General features: G+C 40.2%; 1 protein-coding gene across 1 annotated transcript in view; it reads left to right on the top strand.

Moving 5' to 3' along the window:
- The first annotated feature begins 23,879 nt into the window (after window positions 1-23,879).
- Window positions 23,880-26,553, top strand: part of LRP6 (LDL receptor related protein 6) — a 115,886-nt gene continuing 113,212 nt past the window's right edge. The window contains exon 1 of the mRNA XM_039876367.1: window positions 23,880-24,179. Within this exon, the coding sequence (XP_039732301.1) occupies window positions 24,125-24,179 (55 nt within the window). The 5' untranslated portion in view covers window positions 23,880-24,124. The remainder of the gene's footprint in view (window positions 24,180-26,553) is intronic.

Genomic DNA, 26,553 nt, shown 5'->3' with positions numbered 1-26,553 from the left:
TTAAGCAGGTATTTTAGAAGACATTTTAGAAGTGTGAGAAGGCAGAGAATGGCATAAGCCTTTGAACTTCCACCCACTGAACTGGAGTCTTAGAAATTTTCTGAGTGTCCCATGGGGAGACTGGCTGACTCTCCCTCAGACTCGTCATCTTTCCTACTGTATTTCTATTAAGGCCACCTCCTCGTTCCCACACCTCTGCTTGTCCACTTTCCATTTCAGTGAATGAGACCACCAGAAACCTGAGTTTTTCTTTAGGTCCCTGCAGGAAAGTTGCATACATGACTTTTACTTCTTACTAATTCATCCATTAAAAATAATAATAATAATGAATTTCTTATTGTTCTTTTTCAATGAAGAAATATTTTTTAAATTTCTCATTTTTAATTTATAATATAGTAAATAATAGTAGTTATAACCAATATAAACAAAATCTCTGTAAGTTTTCAACAATAGTTCAATGTGTAAAGGGTCCTGAGACTAAAAAAATTATTAACCACTGCTTTAGGTAATCTTGCTTTTTGTCCCAGTAATTCTATATCTATGATTCCATTCTCAGAATATAGAATTGCACTTAAAAATCAAAGCAGACTATGTCCATTGTAGCACTTTTATCAATAGACTCAACCTAATTCTCTAACTAAGATAGTTAAATAACTCATAACATTCATATGTAGAATATTATACAGTTAGTGAACATATTTTCAAAGAATTTTAATGAATATGAACACTTCATTTTCAACAAATATGCCAAGGATACACAATGGGAAAAGGACAGTACCTTCAATAAATGGCATTGGAAAAACTGGATATTCACATGCAAAAAAATAAAATTGGATCCTCATCTTACATTATACACAAAAATCAACTCAAAATTAAAGACTTAAAGACCTGAAACCGTAAAACTCCTAGAAGAAAACAGGGGAAAATTTCCCTGACACTGGTCTTCGCAATGATTTTTTGAAAATGACACCAAAAGCATAGGAAACGAAAGCAAAAATAAACAAGTGGGGCTACATCAAACTAGAAGCTTCTGCACAGCAAAAGAAATGATCGACAAAATGAAAAAGCAGTGGGGGGTAGGGAAATGGGGAGATGTTGGTTGAATGATACAAACTTTCAGGAGTGAGATGAATAAGCTCTGAGGGATCTAACACGGTGTAGCGACTAGCATTAATAACACTATGTACTTGAGATTTACTAAGAGTAGATCTTAGCATTCTTGTGCACACACACAGAAAGAGGACTGTGAGGTGTGGATATGTTAATTAACTTGATTGTGGTAATCATTTCACAGTGTGTATGTATATCAAATCATCACTTTGTACATTTAAAATATAATTTTTTTCAATTATACCTCAAAAAAGCTGGAAAGAGAATTTTAATGATATGGGGAAACACTAGCAGGATAATATTAAATGAAATATGAGACTCTATTAGGTATAACCTGAATTTTGTGTACATGTGTGTTTATGTGTGTGTAAGGGCTTAAAGAAAAGTTACCAAACACAGCAAACTATTCACAGTGATTATTTATGTTTGGGTTATTGAGCTTTGAGTAATTTCGTTTCTTTATATTTATTTGTATTTTGTATGTTGTTTATAAAAAACTCAATGTTATTCTTATAATTAAAAAAGCACAAGTTATTTGTTAAAATACTTATAACACCATATTTTTCTCACAGAAGCTTCTAGTCTTAAAAGGACAAGAAGCCACAATCTACATTTTTTTTGAGACAAAACATTTGCTACATCATGTATGAAAACTTGTATAAGCACAGATTAAATCTCCAATCATGTGTCTGGAGTCTGGAAAGTTCGCTCTTTCATAAACAGGGCCCAAACTACAACCAGGCTAGGCCAGAGATCAGGCATACCCGTGGGGACAGGCAGAGGTCCCTGGGCTGGACATAGGTGCACAGCTAAGAACATAAGCCGTGGGAAACATGCCATGACCAAAAGAAAAGCCCAAAGGAAAAAGGCAGATGGACTCTCATGTCTATCAACCAAATCACAATAGAATCTGAGAGCCAGCTCAAGCTTGAGTGGGGCAGGCAATTGACAGGTTATTGAAAGAGGCCTAATTGGCCCTTGGCAACAGTGAGATTCAGCAGTAGGGCCTCAGGCACCAATCCCAGGTTCTGGATTTGTGGATCATTTGAGGCAATTAAGCAACCAGAGCAGACGTCCCCCAATTCAAGGGGCCGTGGATTTTATCCACACACGAAAAAAATGGGAAAACCTGGGTTTCAGAGACACACCTGAAAGACCTAACTCAGGCATACTCAGTTCAGCCAAGTTCTATCTCACAGGGTTATGGTAAAGATTAAATAAAATACCCAACACAGAGCCTACACAGTGGAAGTAAATTGAAGTCACTGTTTATTGCTGTTATTGTCTTCTCTACTCTCATAGATTGGGGAGTTGGATGTATGTATGTAAGAATCAGTGTTCCTCAGGGATGTTTTGCCTAATGGACAAAGTCTAGAAATGCTTCAGTAAAGACAGCTCTGGACACATGTTCCCTCCAGACCTGTAGGAGCCTAGGGCGAGGGCAACTCATAGTGACGTGCTAGTTATTTGATCTTGGGGCAAGGCTTTCTCACCTGGATGGAGGAGAAACTCCTCAGCACCACATCTGTAAATGTAGCCTTTAAAAATGAGACTTCACTGCCCTTATTAGTTTGTCTCTGTTGGAGTAGGAGGGAGCCAAAACAGAGGTCACTTTGTTCTCTTAAGCCTTAAATCAACATTAACGAACATTGTATGTTTTATGATTAAGAAACAATTATACAAATAGATTATGAATCAGCGCTTAATCCAATTGACTATATACACATAAGGCAATTGAAACTTTTACGGGGGATTATAAACATTTACCTTCAAATTCTCAACATTATAAGATATTAACCTTAAAAATTGGAATTTCTCTCCAATTTTTTATGTTCTTCACTCAAAGCTAAGAAAATATGCCCATAGTTTTGCTGCTATCTGTATTGGATCCTGCATCCCAGCCTTGTTTACTTATAGGTTCAAGGTCAGCTCCACCCAGGTCCTGAACCAAAATAAGACTTAGGCAACTAGTAATCGCTGATTAGGCCAGCATATGAACTTTAAGCCCTACACACAATTATACCAACTATCATAATTATTTTTCATTTTTTCCTGCCAGTATTCCTTGTGCTTCTTCTGGTATCACTAACCTATGTTTTTGGTGGGTTTGAGGGATTGGAAGGGGCAAAGGGGGGTGAACAATACACTCATGGTGGAATTCTGACAGTGCTCTGCTTCCCTCACATGGGGTAGGCACTTTGTTTATGAATCAGAAGACTTGTCAGACTGCAGATGTGTGATTGGATATTTAAACAGTGGCTATACCAACCATCCCTTAGATTCCGATGAGTTGGAGCCAGGGCATCAGTATTTTTTAAATCTTCATTCATCCTTTTCTTTTTTAAAAAAAGTTAAATGTATTGAGGTAACATTAGTTAACAACATTATGTAAACTTCAGGTGCACAACTTTATATTTCTTTAAGTTCCCCAGGTGGTCCTAGTGTGCAGACAGAGGTCCACAGGCCCAGGTTGAGCAATCTATGAGTGGGGACTCTGAGAGCTCCTATTTCTCACCAACCATAGGGACTCTCTTGTGCTCACATCAGACACTCAAGGACCTCTTTCCCCCCAGCCTTCCTCTATCTTTTGCCCTTGAACTTTCATTTGGTTGATGCACATTATAAAGTGGATATCTGTGCTGCAAAGTTAATACAGAATTAAGATTTTTAGATTTAAAAAAATCTCAGACTCAACTGCAGGGTTCGTGTTATCCTAAACAGACGCTACAGTTTCCAAGCATGGTGTGTTTGTGTTAACAGAAAGGATATCCTGCCAGTCTTGTGAGAAGAAGATTAGTGATGAGAAGCAGCTAAGGCAGTTTGGCGGCTGTTTCCAGGGTGTAATGGGCATATTCTGGAAAGACTACCTTAAAGTGGAGAGCGACATGTGGCAAAATGCGATGAAAATGAGCCTCGTAACTCTGTGAAAGTACATACTCTTCCAATATTTGTGCTATCCAGATACCAGAATTTTCATTCAGATACTCACATAGGACTCACAGGGTCCAGGTATTAGATATATCTATATCTCTAAAACATATATTTTAAATTTTTAAAATCAAGGTTTTACAAAAATAACAAACAAATGGATTTGTTTCAAAAGACCAAATCCACGGACTGAGATGCAAACCATGGGCACTTGATTCTCACAGAAGTTTGTGTTTAACAAACTGTAACGCAATACTTTCTGTGATATCATTCAATATCTCCCTGACAGCGGCAGATGGAAATTATTGCTTAAACACTTCATGCTTACTGACGCATGGGCTACCAAAGTACAGCGCCAAAGGTGTTTAATTTTGTGTCCTGAAGATAGCCTTCCACCTGCTTTCCTGTTCCATGAAAAAGACACCTGTTGTAAACCCAGCCTAAGTTAATAAAAGCCAACGATCTTTGGCCAAGCTATAATTTTACTGGTGAACACTGAAAGTACTATTGTGACAGTTTTCCTCAGCTCAATCATTTAACAAGCAGTGACTGAGCAACTTCTCTGTGTTGAGTATTATGTTAGGAACTGGGGATTCAGATGACTACACAAACAATTACAATGAATTGTGCCATGGAGACCCTAGAGATATGAACAAAGTAGTATGGAGAAACAAAGTTTTCTTAGGAAATTTAAGGTTTTGAAGGTCTTTTTTAAAAAATAGAAGTCGTGTTTGAGTTGGGTCTTAAAGAATATGTGGAAGTTTCTCTTAAAGGAAAGTGGAGAATGGTACTCCAGGCAGGAAGAATAGTATGTACAAAAGTATGTGACTCAAAAAGCGTAGCAGCTTTGAGAAGAGTGAGAAATTCAGTACCACTAGAGTAGTGGGTTCCTGGGGACGGGATTGTACCTGTGGCCAGCACTTAATCACACGGTCAGCTCGCTGAACGAGCAACTTGTAAATGGCCACGTTCTCAGCTAAAATGGGGAAGGTGGTGGTTTTTCAGCCAAAAGGAAAAGGAAAGTGTGGAAACAGGAATAATTTGCATCTCTTTCACACTTAGATCAATTTGGTGTTTCATCCAGGACCATGATTTAATATAGGCCCATTTAATTTAACATGAAAAAGACATTTTCTGAGTACTTCTGTGGAAGAAGCTAGTGAAATTCACATAAACCTAAAAAACTTTAAAGTGCCCTGATATTTTCCCTTAACCATATTAGTTAGATTTATTCCTCCAAAGTGCATTTAAAAAATTCTTTTCCGTTTCCACACTGCCCTATTTCCATCAGTAGAAATCACCATCACCGTCTTCCTATCATAATGAATTGAACACTTAAAATTCTCTTTGTCTCTTTTCTCTCTCCAGCCCCCATAACCAGTCACTCATGAAGCCCAAGCTGCCCTTTCTCAGGTATCTCCCTTTTTTCCCTTCTCCCCATCCCCCACCCCTCTTGGCATTGTCATTACTATGGCCTACAACACCCTACCAGACCTGGCCTCTGCCCAACCCTCCGAGCCCCGAGCCCTCTTCCGTCACCCTCTCTTTGCTTACTGTCCTCTGTCAACACTGGCCTAGCACTTTCATGGCCCAAGTGTGCTGCCCCCTCAGCCACTGCACTTGCTGTTCCCTCAGCCCCAAGTTCTAGTGCCCCATATATCCTCTTTATTCTCCCTTCGTTTGGCTCTTTGCCCTAAGGCTCTTTTGCTCCCCCAAAGGGCCTTTTGCAATCACTCTACGTTTAAATATTACTCACCATCATTCACTATCTCCTTCCTCTGCCTCCCCCTTCTTAGCACTTATCACTAGACTTGTTATGTTTGCTTCAGATCTTTCTTAAATTAAGAATACAGTTGAAGTCTCCTTTTCCATCTTTTCCAGTATCATTCCCTGTTCCTCCTTTTCCAGATGAACTGCTATTATAATTTTCATCTCTCTGACATCACATATTCTACTTATGTTTTTATACTTCTACTCCCTACATGTAGGTGTAAACAATATACAACCATTGTTTGCTTGAAATATTTTATACAGTTATCTATTATACTACATCTATCTCTCAGCACACACACAGATGCTTATATGGATCCAGTTCAATCATTTTAATGGCTGCACTGTATTCTAATAAATGAATATACCTCAACTTATCTAGCCTCTTATTGATGAATATTCAGGTTTTCCCCCCAGTTTACGGCTCCTACAAACAACACTACAAGGCAATATTTGTGCTTGTCCTTTTGTACACATGTGGAAGAGTTGCTATACGGAGTAACCTGGAAATAGACTTATGGGTCCTGTGATCTGCCAGATGTTTTCCACTGGCCGCTCAGGTCCCCTCTCCTCCACTCTGCTTGGCTTGGGAAGCTAAGTTTTATGATTGCATCAGTGAATTCCCTTTCCCTCTAGCTTCTAGTTGGACTTGGCCAGTGGCGAGTGCCAGCAGGAGAGGATGGAAGAGCGGGAGTGCGATCAGGGTATTTATGCTCTTGGCTCCCTTGCTGGGTCTCCCTGAGTCTTCAGGTTTCCAAGGGTTGGATGCTTTCCCCTCTCTTCCTAAGGCTGCTAATCCTTGGGTCCTGTGGATCTGGTGACCACGGCTTCTTTTTGGAAGACTTCTTTTCAGGAGTCTACCTTTCAGTCCCAGAGGTAGCAATGGCATCCCCCAAGCTCTCCTGCTATCGCTGCCCTTGTTGCTTTTTAAAGTTTCTATTAACCCCATCTGTGTTTTTGGAAATGGCTCTTTTATTAAACTGTCCTCAGTGACCAGGGTGAGAGCACATTCTCTTTCTTGGAAGATGCTGACCAGTACATATAATATGTGTATTTTCAACTTTACTAGAGGCTGATCAATCAAACTAACCTTCCAATCTTGATTTCTCCCAGGGGACTTGTTGAGGAAATCTTAGATATTTTCTAACAGTACTAAAATATGACTTCTTTACTTTTGACCATCTGGAATCTCTACTCCAGTCAGATTGGCCTATTCAGTGGTCCCTGGACATGCTTTTGCTCTTTGGTCTTCCTTGAATAGAACATTCTTCTCCCCTCTATTACCCACCCCCTTTTCATGTTGTGATCAGGTAAACTCTTCCACTTCTCTCCTTCTCAAACTTCCTCGGAGGGAATCTTCCCTGCTCCATGAAATCAAACTGCTGAAGGAGCTAATGCCTATGAACTCCTAGCGCTTTCTGTCCCCACTACTTGGCAGGTACTCTGCTTCTCAAAAAATCTCTTGTGTCATTGTTTTCCAATATAAACTAGTTTTTCCTATACACATGTCTAATGTCTTCAACTACGTTACATGTCTCTTAAACATAACTGACTTCTAGTTCTATTTTTTAGTATTTACCCTTATTATCTAAGTGCTGTGTACAAGAGGTGCTCAGTTAGTATTTTTAATGAATCAGCAAATGCATTTCCTGCTCTAATATCAATAATCAGGAATGGTAATAAATATATACTCTGATGACATCCTCTCTGCAGTTGTAAATAGGTGTCATTTTCCTTTTTCAGCCAGTTTAAGTTAGTCTTACATCAAATGTATCTTGCTAAATAGCCAGTGTGTCTGACTTCTGAGAAGTAAACATTTTGGTAGTGAATGAATTAATGCCTATGAGTTTGCCATAGATATAAAACTGCCGTTAAAATTAAAATATTTATATTCTCATTAGGAAAAAATTTTCTTAGCAGTGAAAACAACAGTGATGATACCCAACTAAGTTAGTTAATAGGGATCAAGGGCCTTCCATTCCCCACCCACTCCAGTGTGAAAATCTGAGGTTCCTTTATCGACTTTGAAGTATCTGTTAACATCTGCAGACATCCTAAGGGAAATTGGCACTAAATAAATAGATCCATGTTATTTTTAACTCCAGTGGGGGAAAAAAAATCAAGGAGAAATTAGGTTTCTCTATAAAACAAAACAAAACAAAACAAAAAGAAAACCAGGAAGAGAAATATTTTTCAGGAGTCTACCTAAAAAAAGAGAAAAATTAGTCCCCTAATCTCCTCCATGGCCACCCCAAATGCAACAATAACAAGAATCGGCTATCCTCATCTAACATATACCCAGGTGTATAAGGAAGCAAAATATTTACTTAACTGTGTAAACCAAAATATTTACTTAACTGTGTGAAACAAAAATATTTACTTAACTGTGTGTACTGACTGTGTGAGACAGATAAGCGGACTGCCCGCTGATGTCAGTATCTACTAAGAGTGTAAGTAAGCATAAGAAAATATTTAGGTTGCTCCCTTGCTCTCTTCCTCATAACATACAGTGAAGTGATGCTCGCGTGTGGTGGAGAAGAGAAGGTGTCCGAGGAACGGCATAAAGAGTGGGGCCGAGAAAACAGCACAGCAGCGCAGCAGCACTTTAGAACTTCATGCTCTTTGTGTCAAGAGACCTGACTTGAGGCTGCAGCCGACGCTGAGGAGAACGACCACAGGGCCCCACTCTTAAGCTGAACCCGGAAACCTAACTATGAGTAACAAAGTGTTCGTGTGCAACTGCAATCTTGAGTGGTCTGTATTCTTCTTCCAGAGTCTTTAATTATAAGATCCAAGTCCTGTGCGAGGTTCTAGGGATGCCTGGAGCCTAGTAGGTGATCGCCACAACAAAGGTCACTTACCTGGGACTAATTAATTAAGTACAAGTAACAGTCAGAACATTTCTACTTGGACACCAGGGTACAAAATATCCTCAGTAGTATGGTTTTCAAAATAATTTTTTTCTTTCCTTTAACATTGGGCTTTAAGCTTTTTTTCTCTTTTCTTTTTTTAATGAATCCGTGAGGTGCTCTTTAATTGCATTTATAAGCAAATACTTAGAGTAGTATGTAGATACTAGAGGTGTGTCAGGATGTATTAGACTACAAATAACAGAATGCTTGACTAAAATAGCTTAGGTCTATTGCTACTCAACAATGACAACAACATCAATTGGGAGTTTGATAGAAATGTAGAATGTATGCTCCACCCTAAGACTAAATCAGAATGTGCATTTTAACAAAATCCCCCTGGTGACTTATATGCACATTAAAGTTTTAGAAGAAGCACTAGCTTGGGCTAAATAGGGGTTTATTATTTCACATAGCAAGAAGTCTAAAGATAGATAATTCCTGACTTGGTTCATTTGGTTGCAAAACAATGTTGTTGATAACCCAGGTGCTTTACAAATTTCTGCTTTTACATTTTCAATGTGTTGGCTTTTGTGCTCAGATGTAACTCATCATGGTAATAGACTCGTTGCCACAACTTTAAGTATCGCCTCTTCACATAAACTGTCTCCAAGGAAGGAAGTTATCTTTCCTTGTGCTTCTCTCTTTCTAAAGGAGAAAAATATTTCCCAGGAACCCCCCACCAAACTCTTCTCTATCTCATTGGCCAGTATAAGCCATACACTTGCCTTTAAACTAATCTCTGGTAGTGGGCAAAGGGATTATGGTAGTAACTCCTTATCGACAGTTTCATTTACCCATCCATGGTCAACTGCAGTCTGAAAATGCTAAAAGAAAATTCCAGAAATAAACAATTTATAATAAGTTTGAAATTGGATGCCGTTCTGAGGTGATGGAATCTCTCGTTATCCTGCACCATCCTACTCTGCCCTATCTGTGGACGTGAATCATCCCTTTGTCCACTGTATCCACACTTGTTAGGTGCTTCCTGACCGTTAGTCACTTAGTAACTGGGATAACAGATTGACTGTCGTATCACAGTGTTTGTGTTGAAGTACCCCTTACTTTACTTAATAATGGTCCCAAAGCACAAGGGTAGTGATGTTGGCAATTCCAGTAGGCCAAACAGAAGCTGTAAAGTGCTTTTTTTCAATGATAGGATAAAAATTCTTGACTTATTAAGACATTTTATTATCTCACGTCATCACAAGGAGAAGGCTGAGTTCAGTATAATACAATATTTTGTAAAAAAGAGACCATATTCACATAACTTTTATTACAGCATATTGTTACAATTGTTCTATTCTATTATTAGTTGTTGTTAATCTCTTACTGTGCCTTATTTAGAAATTAAACTTTATCATAGGTATGTATATATAGGAAAAAACAATAGTACATGTAGTGTTTGGTACTATCTGTGGTTTCAGACATCCACTGGGGGTCTGTACTCCCCGCAAATAACGGGAGGCTACTATAATATGTTGGCTTAAATTGATCATGGTCCATACCCTGGAAATAGGCAGGGACTTACCTAACCTGGATGCCTGAATCAAAATGGGGTTCTATTAGCAAGGGATAGTTGGGTAAATACTAACCAAGAATATTACGAGGGAGAAAATAGCATTAGTAAGGAGAAGCAAAATGGGTTAATAAAGAGATGGGACATACAGAAAATGATCTAAACATAGAGCTTTTTCTTATAAATATTGAGTACAAGTGGTCGACAATATCAAATCTATGACACATAATAAGTTTGACAACAACTGGGTCTGGTAATCATAAAGTTACAAATAATCTTTATGAACAGAAAAGTGGTAGACAAGGGTAGAAAAAAGATTACAGGACGTTAAAGAGAGTATGAATGAAGACATGAATGTAGTCAATATAAACAATTCTGAAAGTTTGCAAGAAAAAGACAGAAATAGAATGATGGATAAGGAGTAGCTCTGTCACAGGAACACGTTTTTGTCCTACTTCTCTCCATTCTCCGTAGTATAGATCTAAGAATGTCGAGAGGAGAATGAATCATTAAAAGAATGAAGGGTGTTGACAGCAAGGAGAGAGGTAAATTTCGCATCACAGGGAATCTTGCTTGCCTAGGTAAAGGACTGGCAAGATTATCTGTTGAAGAGAAAGACGTGGAATGGGTGTTAGGGTGGTGGTCCTCAAAGTATTGGTCCCAGATCAACAGCACCACTTGGAAACCTGTTAGAAATACAAATTCTCAGGCCTACCCCTAACCTTCCGAATCAGACTCTCTGGGGACGGCACTCAGCAATCTGCATGTGGGCAGGCCCTACAAGTGATTCTGATGCATGCATGTTTGAGGCACACTGTGCTAGGAAATTGTTTATACACTATCTACCCATATGTGTGCCTCTGCAGTTAAACTATTTGAGTTCTTCCTGTCAGAAAATGTTTCCTACTTTGTTCTTTAATGCCCACTCCAGCCAGGCACACCTGTGGGCTCAAGTACACTCACACATCGAGGTGCTTCTGGCCCTAAGGAGGGTGTCTAGATCTCTTGGTAAACTAGGAAGTCTTTCGTGTATCATCGTTGTTTCTATTCTAGCTGGTCTGTTTACCTACACTTCTTTTTTTCCTGCCAAGACTATGCTTGAGTTCACAGGAAAATTTCCATTAATGACTCTCAACTGCTAAAACATGGAAGTCTGTACCACTTAGCATAGAAGGCCCAGCCTCACCTCTGCCCACTTCTTGAGCCGTCTAATGTACTGCCCTGAGGGGACCTATTCTCTCTTGCAAGAAGCCTGTGAAAGGGAATTGAGAAAAATTCTTACAGAATTCTAGCACCATTTGATCTGCTCACATACCTTTATTACCTGATGATTGTATGCCAGGAATTCTACTAGAGACTAGGATAAAAAAGATGGTTTACCTGCTTGCCCACTGCCAGAGGCCCTGTCACACGCAGTAGTCATTCTAAAGACTCTCAAAGGTCGATAGGCCCCAGGCAGGTGATGGCTGGCCTTGGTGTGCTATGTACCCTCTTACTGAATGGCCCCAGGCTCAGCACTGGCACCAAATCTGAATCTGCATTAACCAGTGAACACCACTAACCTCCACCCTGGTAATCTCCTGAGACCCCGCCTCACACAATTTGAGTAGTGCCTGAAGCTCTTTCAGCAGCTGACCCTTAGCCTGTAGCTAAGCAGATTCAGGCAGGGCACTGGTAACAGCCAGTCTTGCTTTACAGCATGGCCTCTCCCATGCATCTCCAGGTCCAGCACAGGCAGCAACTGACCACGGACCACTTTGTAGCTCTTATCAGGTAGTGCTGGCCCAGTCACAATCAGCAGCTGACCTTGGCCTGCATGAGAATGCTTCCCAGGAGGCCCCAGAACCAACAAACCAGGTGGCCAGTTTCAGACCACAAACAGAGCACTACTCGATTAACACCACAAGCGGCATACCCAAATGGTGGTCTCAGCAGGCACCAGAGCCCACTGGGGCAAATCCATTCCATGGGGTCAGCTCCTGCCCAGCGGTTCATATGCTGTGGTTCTGGTCAATCATCACAGCCAGTAAACTTAAGGCTCACACCCGCCCACTGATATGCCAACAGCAATCAAGGCTCAACTACAACAGGAGGGAACACACAACCTACACAAGAGACATTCCTGGAGTTCCTGGCTTAGGTGATCAGGGAGACCACTCTGGCAAGACTGGGAGACATAGCAGATCTACCTAATACATAGAAACAAATACAGAGAGACAACCAAAATAAGAAAACAGAGAAATATGTTCCAAGTGAAAGAATAGGAGGAAACTCCAGAAAAACACTTAAACAAAATGGAGGCAAGAAATTACCAGATACAGAGTTCAAAACACTGGTTATAAGGATGCTCAAGGAACTTAGTGAGAACTTCAACAAGGAAAGAGTAAGCATGATAAAAGGCAGAACGCATAAAAAATAACCAGCCAGCAATGAAGAATACAATAACTGAAATGAGGAATGCACTAAAAGGAATCAGCAGCAGATGAGGTAAAGCAGAGGACTGAATCAGTAATTTGGAAGACAAGATAGAAGAAAACACCCAATCAGAACAGCAAAAAGAAAAAGGAATTAAAAAAAAATGAGGATTGTTTAAGGTACCTCTGAGACAACATCAAGTGTAACAATATTCACATAACAGGGGTAGCAGGAGAAGCAAGAGAGTAAGGGATTGAGAACCTATTTGGAAAAATAATGACTGAAAACTTCCCTGAGCTGGTGAAGAAAATAGACATACACCTCCAAGAAGCTCAGAGAATCCCAAACGAGATTAACCCAAAGAGGCCCACACCAAGACACATCATAATTAAAAGGCCAAAAGTTAAAGACAAAGAGAGAATCTTTAAAGCAATAAGAGAAAGTCAGTTAGTTACCTACAAGGGAGCTCCCATAAGACTTTTCAGCAGCTAACTTCTCAACAGAAACTTTACAGGCCAGAAGAGATTGGCACAAAATATTCAAAGTGATGAAAAGCAAGGACATACAACCAAGGTTACTCTCCCCAGCAAGGCTATCATTTAAAATTGAAGAGGAAACAAACAGCTTCCCAGACAAGAAAAAGCTAAAGGAGTCCATCACCACCAAGCTAGTATTACAGGAAATATTAGAAGAACTTCTTTAAGAAGAAGAAGGGCATGGGGGAGAAAGAGACATAAATATGAATAATAAAATGGCAATAACTATGTACCTGTCAATAATCACTTTAAATGTAAATATTTTAAATGTTTCAATCAAAAGACCTAGGGTAGTTGAATAGATGAAAAAAGGTACAGGCCTACGTGATGAGAGGAAGTAGGTGAATGAGACATTAGTGAGTAAAATAAGGGTTACTTGAACACAAGCACTGCGATACCATGATCGTCGATTTGATAACTGAGAGGACTACTAAGTGAATAGTACTCACAAGTGGGGAGCATGTACAGCGTGGATACTCTGGACAAAGGGATGATTCATGTCCTGGGTGAGATGGAGCAGGATGGTGCAAACTTTCATCATGTATCTCAGAATGACGTTAAATTTAAAACTTATGAATTATTTATTTCTGGAATTTTCCATTTAGTATTAGAGGACCACAGTTGACCACAGATAACTGAAAATGCAGAAATCGAAACCTCAGCTAAGGGGAGACGACTGTATTTGGGAAAATCTTACAGGGCTGCATTAGCAAGTAGAGGTGCCCAAGTGGACTAAGCCTCTACAAGAGAAGGGAAGGCAGACTCATATCTCCTGGCTTTTGCAGTCCCACACAAGAGGGGAAATTAAAACACATATAAAAAGACATTGTTAATAAATAAATTTAAAAAAAATGATTGTTAAAGGGGAAGGTAGGAAAGGCAGGAAGCCAAGGAGGAGGCTAGTCTTGAAGCTTGGAGTTTTGTGTTCATTGGTTCTACTTACTCACACATGCCCTGTAAACTTCAACTTCCACATCTGTGAAATGGAATAATATCTACCTCCTTGGTTTGTTTTGATGATCAAACGACAAAGTGCATGTGAAAAAGCTTGGTGCTATAAAGCACTATATGAGTGTTACTAATAGGACCACTGCCACACTCAAAGTATATCCAACCACATCAATCTAGAGAGTGTAATTTTGGTTTTAATTGCATCACATGGCTTCCTGCCTTTTACCGGCACTGTCATCATTAACAACTCCTGTCCATCAGCTGGCTTGAGTGGGGTTGAGAGTTGCTGGGGAGAATTGCCAGGGGAGAGGCAGTTCAGAGTCTTCCTTTTCTTCTCCCATACCACAAACATTTAGACCAGTTAAAGTGGGATTGAAAGGAAGAACAGGTGGGCAAAGGGTCAGGAAGGAATGGAAGAGATTTATTCCAGGTCCCAAAATACAATTCTAAACGTTGATTTCAAGTCAGATCATGCCCTCCTTCTGGCCTTTTAACAATTCCCTGTTGCTTATGGAACAAAGCTCATACTTCTTGATCTGGCTGCTACTTATCTCTCCGGGTTCTCTTAGTCCTCTCCCCATACACTGCATTCCAACCACAACAAACTGCTAGCCATAATGGAATTTATCCTGCTCTCTTCTTGCCTGGGCTGTCCCTTTCCCTGACTTTCCTCCTTAGACTTCCAAAATGGATTCAGATGCTAGCTTCAATGTGAATTCTGCTTTGTCTTTCCCAGTCAAAGCCAGGCATCAGTGAGCCTACAGCACCCTGGGCACTTTCCTGGTGCAGGGGAGAATATATAATGCTGTGTAGCAGATGCGAGCATTGGGTTTTCCATCACACTCTGGCTTTTACACCCAGCTCGGCCATTTACTTCTTTGGGCAAGGCATAAGAGAGGCACTGGAGGGGACTGTGAAGAGTATAGATTCTGGAACCATACAGTTTGACCGTGGGACTCTGGACTGAACTCTTGGTCCCATAGTATCCACATATGTAAAATGAGGATAATGATATTAACCCACCTCACGGGATAGTTGTGAGGATAAAATGAGTTAATATGTAAAAAAACACTGAGAACACTACCTGACACATATGTGTTAGCACTTGTTATTAATCTCATGTTTTTTTTTGTTTGTTCTTTTTTGTTTTGTTTTGGGGTGTGTGTGTGTGTGTGTGTGTGTGTGTGTGTGTGAAATGGGAATAATAATCACTGGAGAGAGCTAGTATGAGAATTACTCAAGATAAGCAGAAGTGCTTGGCTTAGAGAAGATCATGATAAATCTTTTACTTGCCCTTTTAGCTCTTACCCTTTGTAGTATAATTCTTTATTTAAAGGTATCTCCATCACTAAAAACACTTAGCTCCTCTAGGGAGGGGAGAGCTTCATCCATCTTTGTGTCCTCAGTAGGTCATGGGAAAACACAAAATGGCCTTAACTGCCTCTCGGTTATATCTTAAAAGGCCACGAAATAGGAATTTAATCCCTAAAAATCTGTATCTTTATAAATCTATGTGAAAGTCATAGTTTGATTATTAGTTTTTTCAAAAAAATTTGTGTTATGTGTTTGTGCTTTTAGGTATGTTGTTTCCTTCCCATTCCTTTCTCTTTGTTTTCATCTTGGGCAGGGTTTCTCAATCCTGGCACTAACAGGCCTTTGTTGTGGGGACTGTCCCTGGCCTCTATCCATGAGATGCCAGTAGTATCTCTAACCCCTGGTTTGGACAACCTAAAATGTCTCTACGACATTGCCAAAAGTCTGGGAGAGGGGACAAATCTGCTCCCCTTTCTCCAACCTTGAGAAACACTAATCTAGGAAATCTGCTTAAACATTTCAGATTAAGTAAATTTTGGGAGGACTGTTTTTTTCTCTTTTATCTCTAAGGCACAAATTTGGATCATATGCCTCCAAATTGAATAGATTCTGACGATGGTAAAGGAAAAAGAATATCTCCTCCACGTATTTCCCTTTATCTCCCCTCTTAGAAATGGCAAGGGGGTGGAGAGGACAAGGTTAGGACCATGATTTATTTATCTGGATATATGCTCCCAAAATACCAATTGCATATTTCTTTCGTTTTACTTTGCGGGAAAACTGAAAGAATGCCGTGTTTTACAATTCAGATTAAAGCTAAAAACGCATCAAGCTGTCTGATTTCTTGGGAGTGAGAAGAGGGGGAGAAAGTCTTTATTATGTATGACATAGCTGCATACAAACTTCTCAACATCAGAAAAACTTTACTGCGTGAAAGAAAAGGTATATATTGAGAAAGAACATGAATGCTAAAAAACACATTGTTACTTTAAGTCCGGAATCTGAGACACAAGTCACAATGCTGCTTTACTTATAGTGCAGTTTTAAACCTACATAAGCTGGGAAATTTGTTATCAGGTGACTCATACATGTGGGGAAATCCAGATCATTTGTGCCAAAGATGAAATAAAGCGATTAGGCATTTAAATGTTGAGATTCCATTCAGTCTTGTGAATGAATTGCAGTAATCTTGGATGGGGAGAAAAGAAAGGGTAGTTACTCATCAAGTTAAAAAATGTTAAAAGGCTCTCTGGATTTATATAATAAAACCTTATATGTATAACATGTTTATCTTTAAATCACATAAGTACTTTTATTTCTTTTTTATTTTGAAACATTCAAAAAGTTAAAAAAAACATTAAGTACAGTACCAAGTATTTTTTTGTCCTTAACCATTTGAGAGTAAGCATAGACCTGATGTCCCACCATTCCCAGATGCTTTTTAGTCCTACATAATCACAGTGCAACCATTAAAATCAGAAAATTAACACCAATACATGACTACTATCTAAACCTCAGACTCGAGTTTTGCGAATTATCTCAATGAAATGTTTTATAGCAACAGATCTAGTTCAGGATCTAGTTCAATTGCATTGAGTTGTCATGTCTCTCTAGTCTTCCTCAGCCTCGGTCTTTCCCTGACTTTCATGACCATGACACTTTTGAAGAAGACTGGCCAGTTATTTTGTAACTTGTCTCTTAATTTGGGGTTTACTGGCGTTTCCTTGTGATTAGATTCAGGTTGAACAACTTTGGCTGCAAGGATATCATAGAAGGGATGCTGTTTTTTCTCATTATATCCTGTCATGTGGCTCGTGATTTCAGTTTGTACCATTACTAATGACGTTCTCTGTGATTTCTTGATTAAGGTGGCACCTGCCAGGCATATCCTCTGGGAACATACTCTTTTTCTTCTCAAAACCATGTTAACATCCCATTCCTCATCAAACTTTTGATGTACTCATTTATTTATGTATATTTGTACTCATCATTTCCTGTTTTATTCAATGGGTTATAGTATTTTACTCTCATTTTTAATTTCGATGCTCAAATTGTTCCTGATTTGGCCAGTAGAAGTCTCTCCAAGTTGCCTTCTATGGTTTTTGACATGTTCCCATCATTCCTTGAGCCCTTCCTTGCTCTTTGTCACAACAAGGTGCTCTAGACTCATACTTTCCCTACCCCAGATGAGGTATCAGCCATTTCTCTAAGGAGCTCCAGTTTCTTTTGAAGGAAAAATGTTAGTTAGAAGTCAAGATCTTGACTCTAGCTGTGCTCATTGTTACTAGGCTGTCACACTTCCAGGCCTGCTGTGGTAGCTGTAACAATGTGTCACTCAGATCTCCTGTTACAGGGAGTATAATTGACTGGCAGTCCCAACTACTGCCCACTGGATCTATTGCCCTGTTTGCCCTGAGGCTATACTTTCCAACCGGTACTCCCAGTTGATGCCTTAGAATAGCAGGAGTACTGGAGTAGGCCAATTCTGGCAAGACACAGGAATTCTTCAATGGGCAACTTTGGTTTGGGAAGTCCCCATCCACCTGGTAAATCCATCGTGTGCTGCTGTCCAAGACCTTTCCTACTCCAGCCTTTCCTTCTTTTTCTTCTTCCATGAATGGCAGGCTACATTTCAGTCTGAAGTATCTTTCTCTCTTGTTTCCTATTTGCATTAGTTACCTATCACTGTGTAGTAATTACCTCCTGAATGTAACGGCTTAAAGCAAACTAAATGTTTATTATCTCACAGTTTCCGTGGGTTAGGAATTTGAGAACAGATTAGCGAGTCTGGAATCTGTCAAGATGTCAGCCACAGCACAGCTACACCACAGCAAAGTCTCCATCCTGGAGGAGCTGCCTCCAAGATGGCTCACTTGGCCGTTGGCAGGAGATCTCAGCCTTCACCACGTGGATCACTCCATAGGGCTATTTGAGTGTCCCTGAGACATGGCAGATGATTTCCCCACTACAGCAAATGCTCCAAGAGAAGAAAGCAGAAGCCACTATATCTTTTACTGTTTAATCTTAAAGTCACACTCTGTCACTGTGGCAATAGGTCAACTCTATTCAGGAGAGAGTATTTTACAGGGATGTAACTACCAAGAAGTGAGAACCATTGGGGGCCATGTTGGAGGCTATCACGCTCCCTCAATAAATCCCTTGCACATCTAATACAATCTAGTTAAATCACTGGATTTAACTCCTAGGGCCTCTGGAAGAAGTCTGTGAAAGTGGGGGTGGGAGGAAGAGAGCCGAAACTTCACCACCCTTTGATAGGCACATTCATTCTCCCCTCATCTCGAAGCGGCAGTCCTCCTCCTCTTCCCATCCAAGACCAATCCATCTGCTGGGGTCCAGATCCTCTGGGAAGTCTCCAGTCACTTTTCTTTCCTCATTCTTTATTAGACCATTCACTTCAGGTTATAAAAATGATCATATTCCTCTTAAACTTAAAAATAAAGTACAATCAACCCTAACCGAGTCAACTCCCAATTCCTCCACCTCCAAATTCCTTTCCAGCCACCCAAGTGTTCTCTTGCTTTCAACAACAAAATTCTGGAAAAACCGCTGGCCTCCCTCCCTGTTTCCATTAATTTCTCAATTCACTGCACTCTTGCTTTGGCTCTCATAACTGCTGAAATTGCTTTGGCGAAAGTTACCAATGACTATTTTGTTCGCTTTAAGTTTGTGATTAAAAAAACACCCTAGTTATTTGAATTCAAAAATAACGGCCCTCATAGTATTTCAAATAATAAAGAGTCTAAAGTAGAATTAAGTGTCTCTCTCTTATAAGAACACTCCTGAGGGTCCACGCTTAACAATTTTACATTTATCATTCATATTTTTTGCATTGCTCATCCAAATCCAAAATGGACACATATTTAACGGCATAAGATTTCTCTTTTTCTCTTCTTTTTTTCCCTTCTCCCTCCCTTCATTCCTTCTTTTCTTCTAAACAAAATTTCCATCACAGTATACATGTTATTCTCTAACTTGCTTTTCAGTTAACAATATCTCAAGTCTACACTTCTAAATCAATAGACATAAATCTATATAATTCTTTTTAACAGCTGTATAATATTCCACAATGTGGATACGCCATTGTTTATTCGACTGATTCCTATTGAAGTGCATTCAGGTTCTTTTGATTAGGTTGAACCATACAAAACTGCTGTATATGTAGGCATTTAAAAAAATTTTTATTATTAGTTTCGAGTGTACAGTACACTGGTTAGATAGTTGTAGGCATGTTTTTTGTTGTGTTTACTTCCCATTACAAACAATATAATAATAAATACCCATATGTACATATGTCCATAAAATTTTGTTTTTGTGGATAAATTCCAAGACGTGAGATTCTTTTTAAAAAGGCATGTATATTTTACTCATTGAAAGTAGATTGCTTTCCTCAAATGTTGATATAATGTATGGTCCCCTCGAAGACCTTTTGGGAAGTTATAAGTCACGATGGCCTCTTTTCAATGCTTCTCTTAGCAAACTTCTCCACAGCACACTGTATTTGTCATTACTGACCATGCCTCTTTGCGTGGTGGCACTCGAAACCAGTTTTCCACCTGCCTCATTTTGGTTTCTTTCCATAGCTTTTCTTCTGCTTGTTCCTAGATACTTGTATACCACATGGTTCTGCCATGGTTCACTTTTCTATTTACACTAAATCTCCATTCTCACTTTGGGTATGTTTATGGTTTCCAATGTGGTCTCGAGCTACCCTCTGCCCACCAATCACGTGACCAAAAAATGATTTCACCTGAATTAGAACAAGGTTTCCTTTCCTGAAGAAAGCTTACTGTCATTGTGCAGAAAATTGTGGTAATAACCATTCAATCACTATTCAATATTCGACAATGTGTCCCCTGGGTTGTGTGGTATATGAGCTCCACAATCATCACTGGTAGCTGTGTTTTCCATTCATCTCCTGAGTTCAAACTTCTATATTAAAACTGTCTACTGAATATCTCCAGCTGGATGTTTTATAGACACCACCAATTTAAAGACCCATTTTTTGACTTATCATCACCCCCTCTTGAAATACTCCTTATGCATTTCTTAGTAAATGAGACTCCCATTCACTGGGGTACATAACTTAGAAATCTGGAAATTCATCTTCTCTCCTCTCTCTCTCTCTCAATTCTCATCTGATAGATTACTAAGTCCTGCTGTTGTAATTTCATATTCCTGAAATCCATTATTTCTTTTTGGTCCCCAGTGCTGCTGTCCTCACAATCCTTTTTCATGGACTAAAAATAACTTCTCACTGGTCTTCCAAGTTTGTGCCTTGCCTCCCTTGTATTATCCACACTGCTGCTAGGGAACTAATTCAACATGTAAATCAGTGAGAAAAATCATTTATTGCCCATACTATCAAGAGGTTCAAATCTCAACTTCTTAGCATGACTTAATAAAACTATTATCCAATACCTACTTAATGGTCTTGACTCATTTTCTGATATTCTTTAAAACCAACCTGCGCTTCAGCTATATGGGTCTACTTTCAAATTGCTAACATGCCGAGAGGTCAATCATAATTCAGTGCCTTTGCACCTGCTATCCTTCTGCTTGGAATTTCTTGTCAGTCTTGCTGGCCCGACAAACTCCGACTTATATTTCAAGCCTCAGCTCTAGTGTTTTTTTCCTTTCTTTAAATTCTTCAGGCTTAACTGCTTCTGCACTTGAGTTTCTTGTTAATATGGTACATTCCTGCACCATAGCAATTTTAACATTTAATTATTTATTTTATTAATTAGTATTTCCAAACTAGGTTGTAAGCTCCTTGAGGGTAGGGACTATGATTAATCTCATCTTTGTATATCCAACACTTAACCCAGTGACTGGCATCGAATATTTAATAAGCACTTGAATGATGGGAAAACAAACTAGTTAAGTAATGAGAATAGTGTCCAAGCTAAGGCTTAAGCTTAAGACAGAGATTTTCACTTAAGTACCTTTAGAAATTTTGTAAAAAAATATAAAGTATTAAAGGAAATTTAAGAACATAAAAGTAAAGTAAATCTCATTTTATTTCACCATCCTAATGCTTGTTTTAGTGAATTTACTTTGTCTTTGCTCAGATATGATATATATATTTATATATCTATATATGTGATAAATATGTAACATGTATATTTATGTGTATGTATTTATACTTCACATAGTTATAATTAAAAAATACATGTACTTTTACATGCTTTTAAGTTTACCTAACTATAAACATTTTCAACACTGTTGTGTAGTCCTCCAAATTATTATTTTTCAGCATTGTATCTCATCCCCTTAGATTGATAGCTACAGACTTAGGCTGTACTCAGTTTTCTATTATAAAAAGGAACAGATACCAGTTTTGTGGGATGTTTAAAGAAAAAGAATACAAAATCATCTTACTTATGCAAATAGGCCCATGTGACCACATTTTTAGGGTCCCTCCCTGGGCTCTGGAAGCTGCTTGGGAAAATGAGAGGTCCTGAAGTTTAAGTTTCATTAGCTTCATGACTATCTACCTCCAATTATAAATAATTTTGCAACAAATATTTTGAGCATGTAATTTTTGTCTCTTTTCCATTATTTCCCAAGATACCAAGTTATTATGACACTATTCACCTTGAAGGAATTGAGAAAGGAAATTGTCATTTATTGAGCACCTATTATATATTGAACAGTTTACATGTATTATTTAATTTAATCCCTCTTACAAGCCCAAAGGAAGCATTATCTCCATTTTACAGAGGAGAAAACTGAGGTGCAGTGCATTTAAATATCATGCTCAAAGTAGAAATCTAGTAACGGTAGGGTTTGGATCCTCACCCATATCTCATTCCAAAGTTCATGCCTTCATCACTGACAACACGATGTCTCCACAGCCTCAGTAGCTTCATAGTAATGCATACAGTAATGCATTCCCACAGGAAAAACCTGATTCTCAGTTATGTGTTTTGAGGAGTCCAGCATACAAAACTTGCAGGGCACTGACATGGTTTTTGGAATAAGGTAATTTAAATCAATGGTGGCTAGTCTTTCTCAGGAATTTAGGAGAATTTAGGAGAAAGTGATTTGGCTGTTTCTGCCTTTCTACTTGCTTACAGACATGCATTTAGGGTGCATTTCTTGGAAGGTGGAAAGTGAAGTTAGAAGTCCTGGCTTGGTTTTGGGTCCTGCTATTCAGTATTTGAGTAGCCTCGGGTAAGTCATTGAACTCCTCAGGTTCTCTTTTTCCTCCTCGGTGCAATGAGGCTGAGTAACAAAACCTGCCTTACCCCTGGGTAGTTTTGAATGTCAAATCTGATAATGTGTATGCAAGTACTTAGTGATCTCCAATACTACTGAGATACTAGTAACGTTGCTGGAGTAGCTCCACTTGACCATCCATGTGCCACCCGCTGGCAGAATGGACTTGACCGCTCCATTACTGGAGTGCCCTCCTAGACTTCAGCAGCCTAATTTCAGGGGGCCGTCTGGGCCACTGCTGTTGAATGCCCAGTGCAGCAGGAGCAGTAGAGGCTGGGCAAAATAAGACCGAGATTCTGGGGAATCCTTTTCTCCTTATGCTGAGGATTTATCACCAAAATATGCCAAACATTCATTATTAAACGCAACTTGTAAACTCCCCAACACAGTCCCGTCCGATTGTCCCATTGCTCTGTCTTAGGTGCTGACGCATTTATATTGGAATTTTATCTCCCAGTTTAGAAATTTTGAGGTCTGTAGGATTTAATTCGGGGGGAAGTCTGTAGTTCCGGGATGCCAGGAGAAAATAAACATCTCGGTTTGAGTTGGCGTTTGAACATCCTTCACCAGATTCACAGTTAAAGTTGGTGTTAAGTAGCATTGGTTTTTCCTTAAACAAATACTTAAACCAATTTCCAATCCTGAAGATTGAGCTCATCACCCCGTGTCAGAATCCGCGTGGTTCCCTAAGCGTGAGCCTGCAGCTCAGCCGCCTCCGGCCTGCCGCGCCCCCATAACCCCGGCCCAGGTGGCAGCCGGCGTAGACCCTCAACTCCACCTGGCTGGGCCAGTAGCAGCGGCACAAAGAGCGGAGAAGGCGGCGGCCCGGCCGAGCCGCAGAAAGTAGTCCCGGCCACGCCGGCACCAATGTTGTTCGATGTTGCTTCACGCCCTCCGCGGGGAGGGCCGGGAAAGAGTCCCGTTGGAATGTGCCGCCGGACGGCCTTTTCCCTACAGCTCTCCTCAGCTCCTCCCGCACATCTCCCGGGGTTTCCAAGCAGAGGTCCTGCGCGCACCCCTGCTTTCTTTCATAACTGCAGGGGAGGCGGCTCCAAGGGACGGGGCTCGACCGCGCGCAGGGAGATCTTCGCTGGGAGCCGTGGAGGTGGCAGACAGACTGTATCCCTGCGCCCCTGCGTGAGAGGAAGAGGCTGAATGAGGAGCTGCGCGGGGGAAGCGGCGCGCCGGGGGAGGAGACGGCGGGATGGAAGCAGACGCTGGCGTCGCGCGAACCCCGGCCAGAGCGGCGCGGTAGAGAGGGCGGCGGCGGCGGCGCGCGTGGAGCCTTGACGTGCCCCTTTCTTTCTTCTCTCTCTGGAAAGCTGGGAAGCATGAACGTGCAGACCTGCCGCTGCGGCGGCCGTCCCGGCTCCTCGCCTACCCCTCTTGTGGCCGCCCCTCGCCGGTGAGAGAAGAGAACGCCAGAAGGGAAGATGGGGGCCGTCCTGAGGAGCCTCCTGGCCTGCAGTTTCTGCGTGCTCCTGAGAGGTGGGAAGAATGTGGGGGGGACAGTAAAGTTGGTGGGATTTGGGGGGGGGAGGTGGCCTGTTTGTGTGTGTATCTGGGGGGAGGAGGAGAGAGGGAGTAAAAGGGGAAGAGTGAGGAGAGGCCTGCTCGTGGGGAAGGAGAGAGAAAGGGGCCCGGGAGAAGGGGCTGTGCGCCCCGCCTGGCCACAATGCAGACCCCTGCCTAGGTTTCCTGACCTTATCTGGACAAATCAGAGCCTCGGTCAGGGCTGCTGGTCTTGGTAAAACCCTGGAGCCCCATGCTGTCGGAATGACTGAGGGTCTATGTGTCTCTCTTTGCCTGGAGTCATCAGAGAGAAGGATCTTTGTATCTATTTTGGCTTTTAAAATTTGAGCTCTAACGCTTTAACGTTGGTCTTGTCTCTCGAAGCTCCCACCTTTCCCGTGTCTCATAATTATGCGAACTTTTGGAGCCCTCTTACTATTTTTTCAGGCCTTGTTACAACTAATAATTGGCTTCCGTCGGAGATATAATGATCCTGAGTGAGAGCACAGTTGGAAAGTGACTCCGAGGTTATAGGTCGAGCAATTCAGCATTGGGAATCTTCTGAGCTTCAGCCCATAATAAAGTAGAAACCTTGCCCTTGTAACCCCTGGTGTTCAGGACTTGCCCCTATTTTCGGAGCATGCAAGTGTACAGTTGGCACTAACTAGGAAAGTCATCCTTGTGTGAAAAGGAGCCTGTCCTGGGACCTAAGTTATCATTTGCTGCGTTCCCCTGGGGACTGCTTGGCACTTTGGTGAATAACATAGGTTATTCTAGATAATTTACTCTGAGAATCCCATACATTCGATGGCCCTGTGGTTTTTTTGAATTGGCATGCAAAGCTGTCAAATACGCTGTGACTTTTATTTTGTGACAGTTCACTAAGGGTTGACTGGCCCGTAGGATTTCAACAGCTCTTCTCAAACTTATCAGCGGTGAAGTGGTGCTAAGTCTGATGCTATTGAGCATTTACCAGCAGAGGAATTTATGTCCTGATTGATGCAATGGCTTATAGCTTTGGTTTTGTTAAAAATTCTCACTTGTGTCCATGGTCGTCAGTTCTTTTCAGGTCTGGGACCTTATAAGACTGTGGAGCTTTTTAGCTATTGATTTAACAAGCTAAACTTGTTTAAGTCTCCAAAACTTATTGAAGTTTACAGAACGTGATAGTAACTAACAGTCCTGTGATGTAAATGAGCCAGGCGTGCCATTTCTGTGTGTATATATTTTGGATGAGTGTGAGTGACCTTTTTTTTTGATGAATTTTTTTTAACTCTTCTGCAAGATTATTATGCTTGCATGTTATATCTGCTTGTACTTAATAATTAGGACTCACTACGCGTATACCACCAAGCTGTTTATCCATGTAAATCTCAGAAACATAACGCTCATTTAATTTTCTTGATAGAGGATTTAATGCAGTATTATGCACTTGAGAAGTTTAATAAGTGTATGTTTATTTTATTATAGTATACCCCCTGTTGATAGGGGGTTTTGCCATACCTGTGAGAAACAATTGTATTTAATAGAAGATCTATAGCTATATCTATATATTTAAGACAGAAAATTAATAGAATTAACAAATATGGGAGTCAGTTAATTGGTTAAAGTTTTGGGCAACTCTAAATTTGTAACCCAGGATGCTTCTGGTTCCCCAGTTGTATTTCTTGGAGAAGTGTGTGATGTAAATGCCATTTTATTTTAACTCCAAGTTTAAGCCTAGTGTTGGAATTAAGAGAAGTTGCACTTAAAGTAATATTTTGAAGTATAGTTTTGTAACAAGACCTAAGAGTTAATACTTTAAATGGCCTCATATCCACTAGCAAACAAAATTTTCAAAAGTGGAGCTTTTATTTTAAATGTAACATAATAATGGTGGCCTTTGAATTTAACAGTACTTAACAGTGAGTACATACTATTTGAACTAAAACTGCCTTTGATGTGAAAGATTTTTATTCATAATTTAGATTTTCATTCTTTGATAATGTCATCCTCTCATATTAGTGACATTAGTTAACCTTGGGCTCCAAGGAGAAAAAATGTGATTAATTTTTTGCATTAAGGTCATTTTTCTTCACTGAAGAGTTGGTGCTTTAACATTGGGAAAATGGATTGATGCGAGTTTGAGACCTTTTGTCCCATAGATAGCCCTGTAAATCAATAGCTGAAAGTTGGAATAATGCTGTCGTTATCTAGGCTGCATCTCTCTCCATCTCTATCACTGGAGGACAAGGTCTAATGGAAGAATTGGAGATTTCAGTGCTAAAATCTTGGGTTTAAAGTCCATGCTACTTAATAAGTTTGTGTTTCTGGTCTAGTTTGTCAATTTCTCTGGGCCTCAGTTTCTTTA

This window comes from Pteropus medius, unplaced genomic scaffold (assembly GCF_902729225.1).
Source record: "Pteropus medius unplaced genomic scaffold, Ma_sr-lr_union100, whole genome shotgun sequence".
NCBI lineage: Eukaryota > Metazoa > Chordata > Mammalia > Chiroptera > Pteropodidae > Pteropus > Pteropus medius.
The sequence above is the reverse complement of the archived record's forward strand: the minus strand, read 5'-3'. Positions and strand labels throughout refer to the sequence as shown.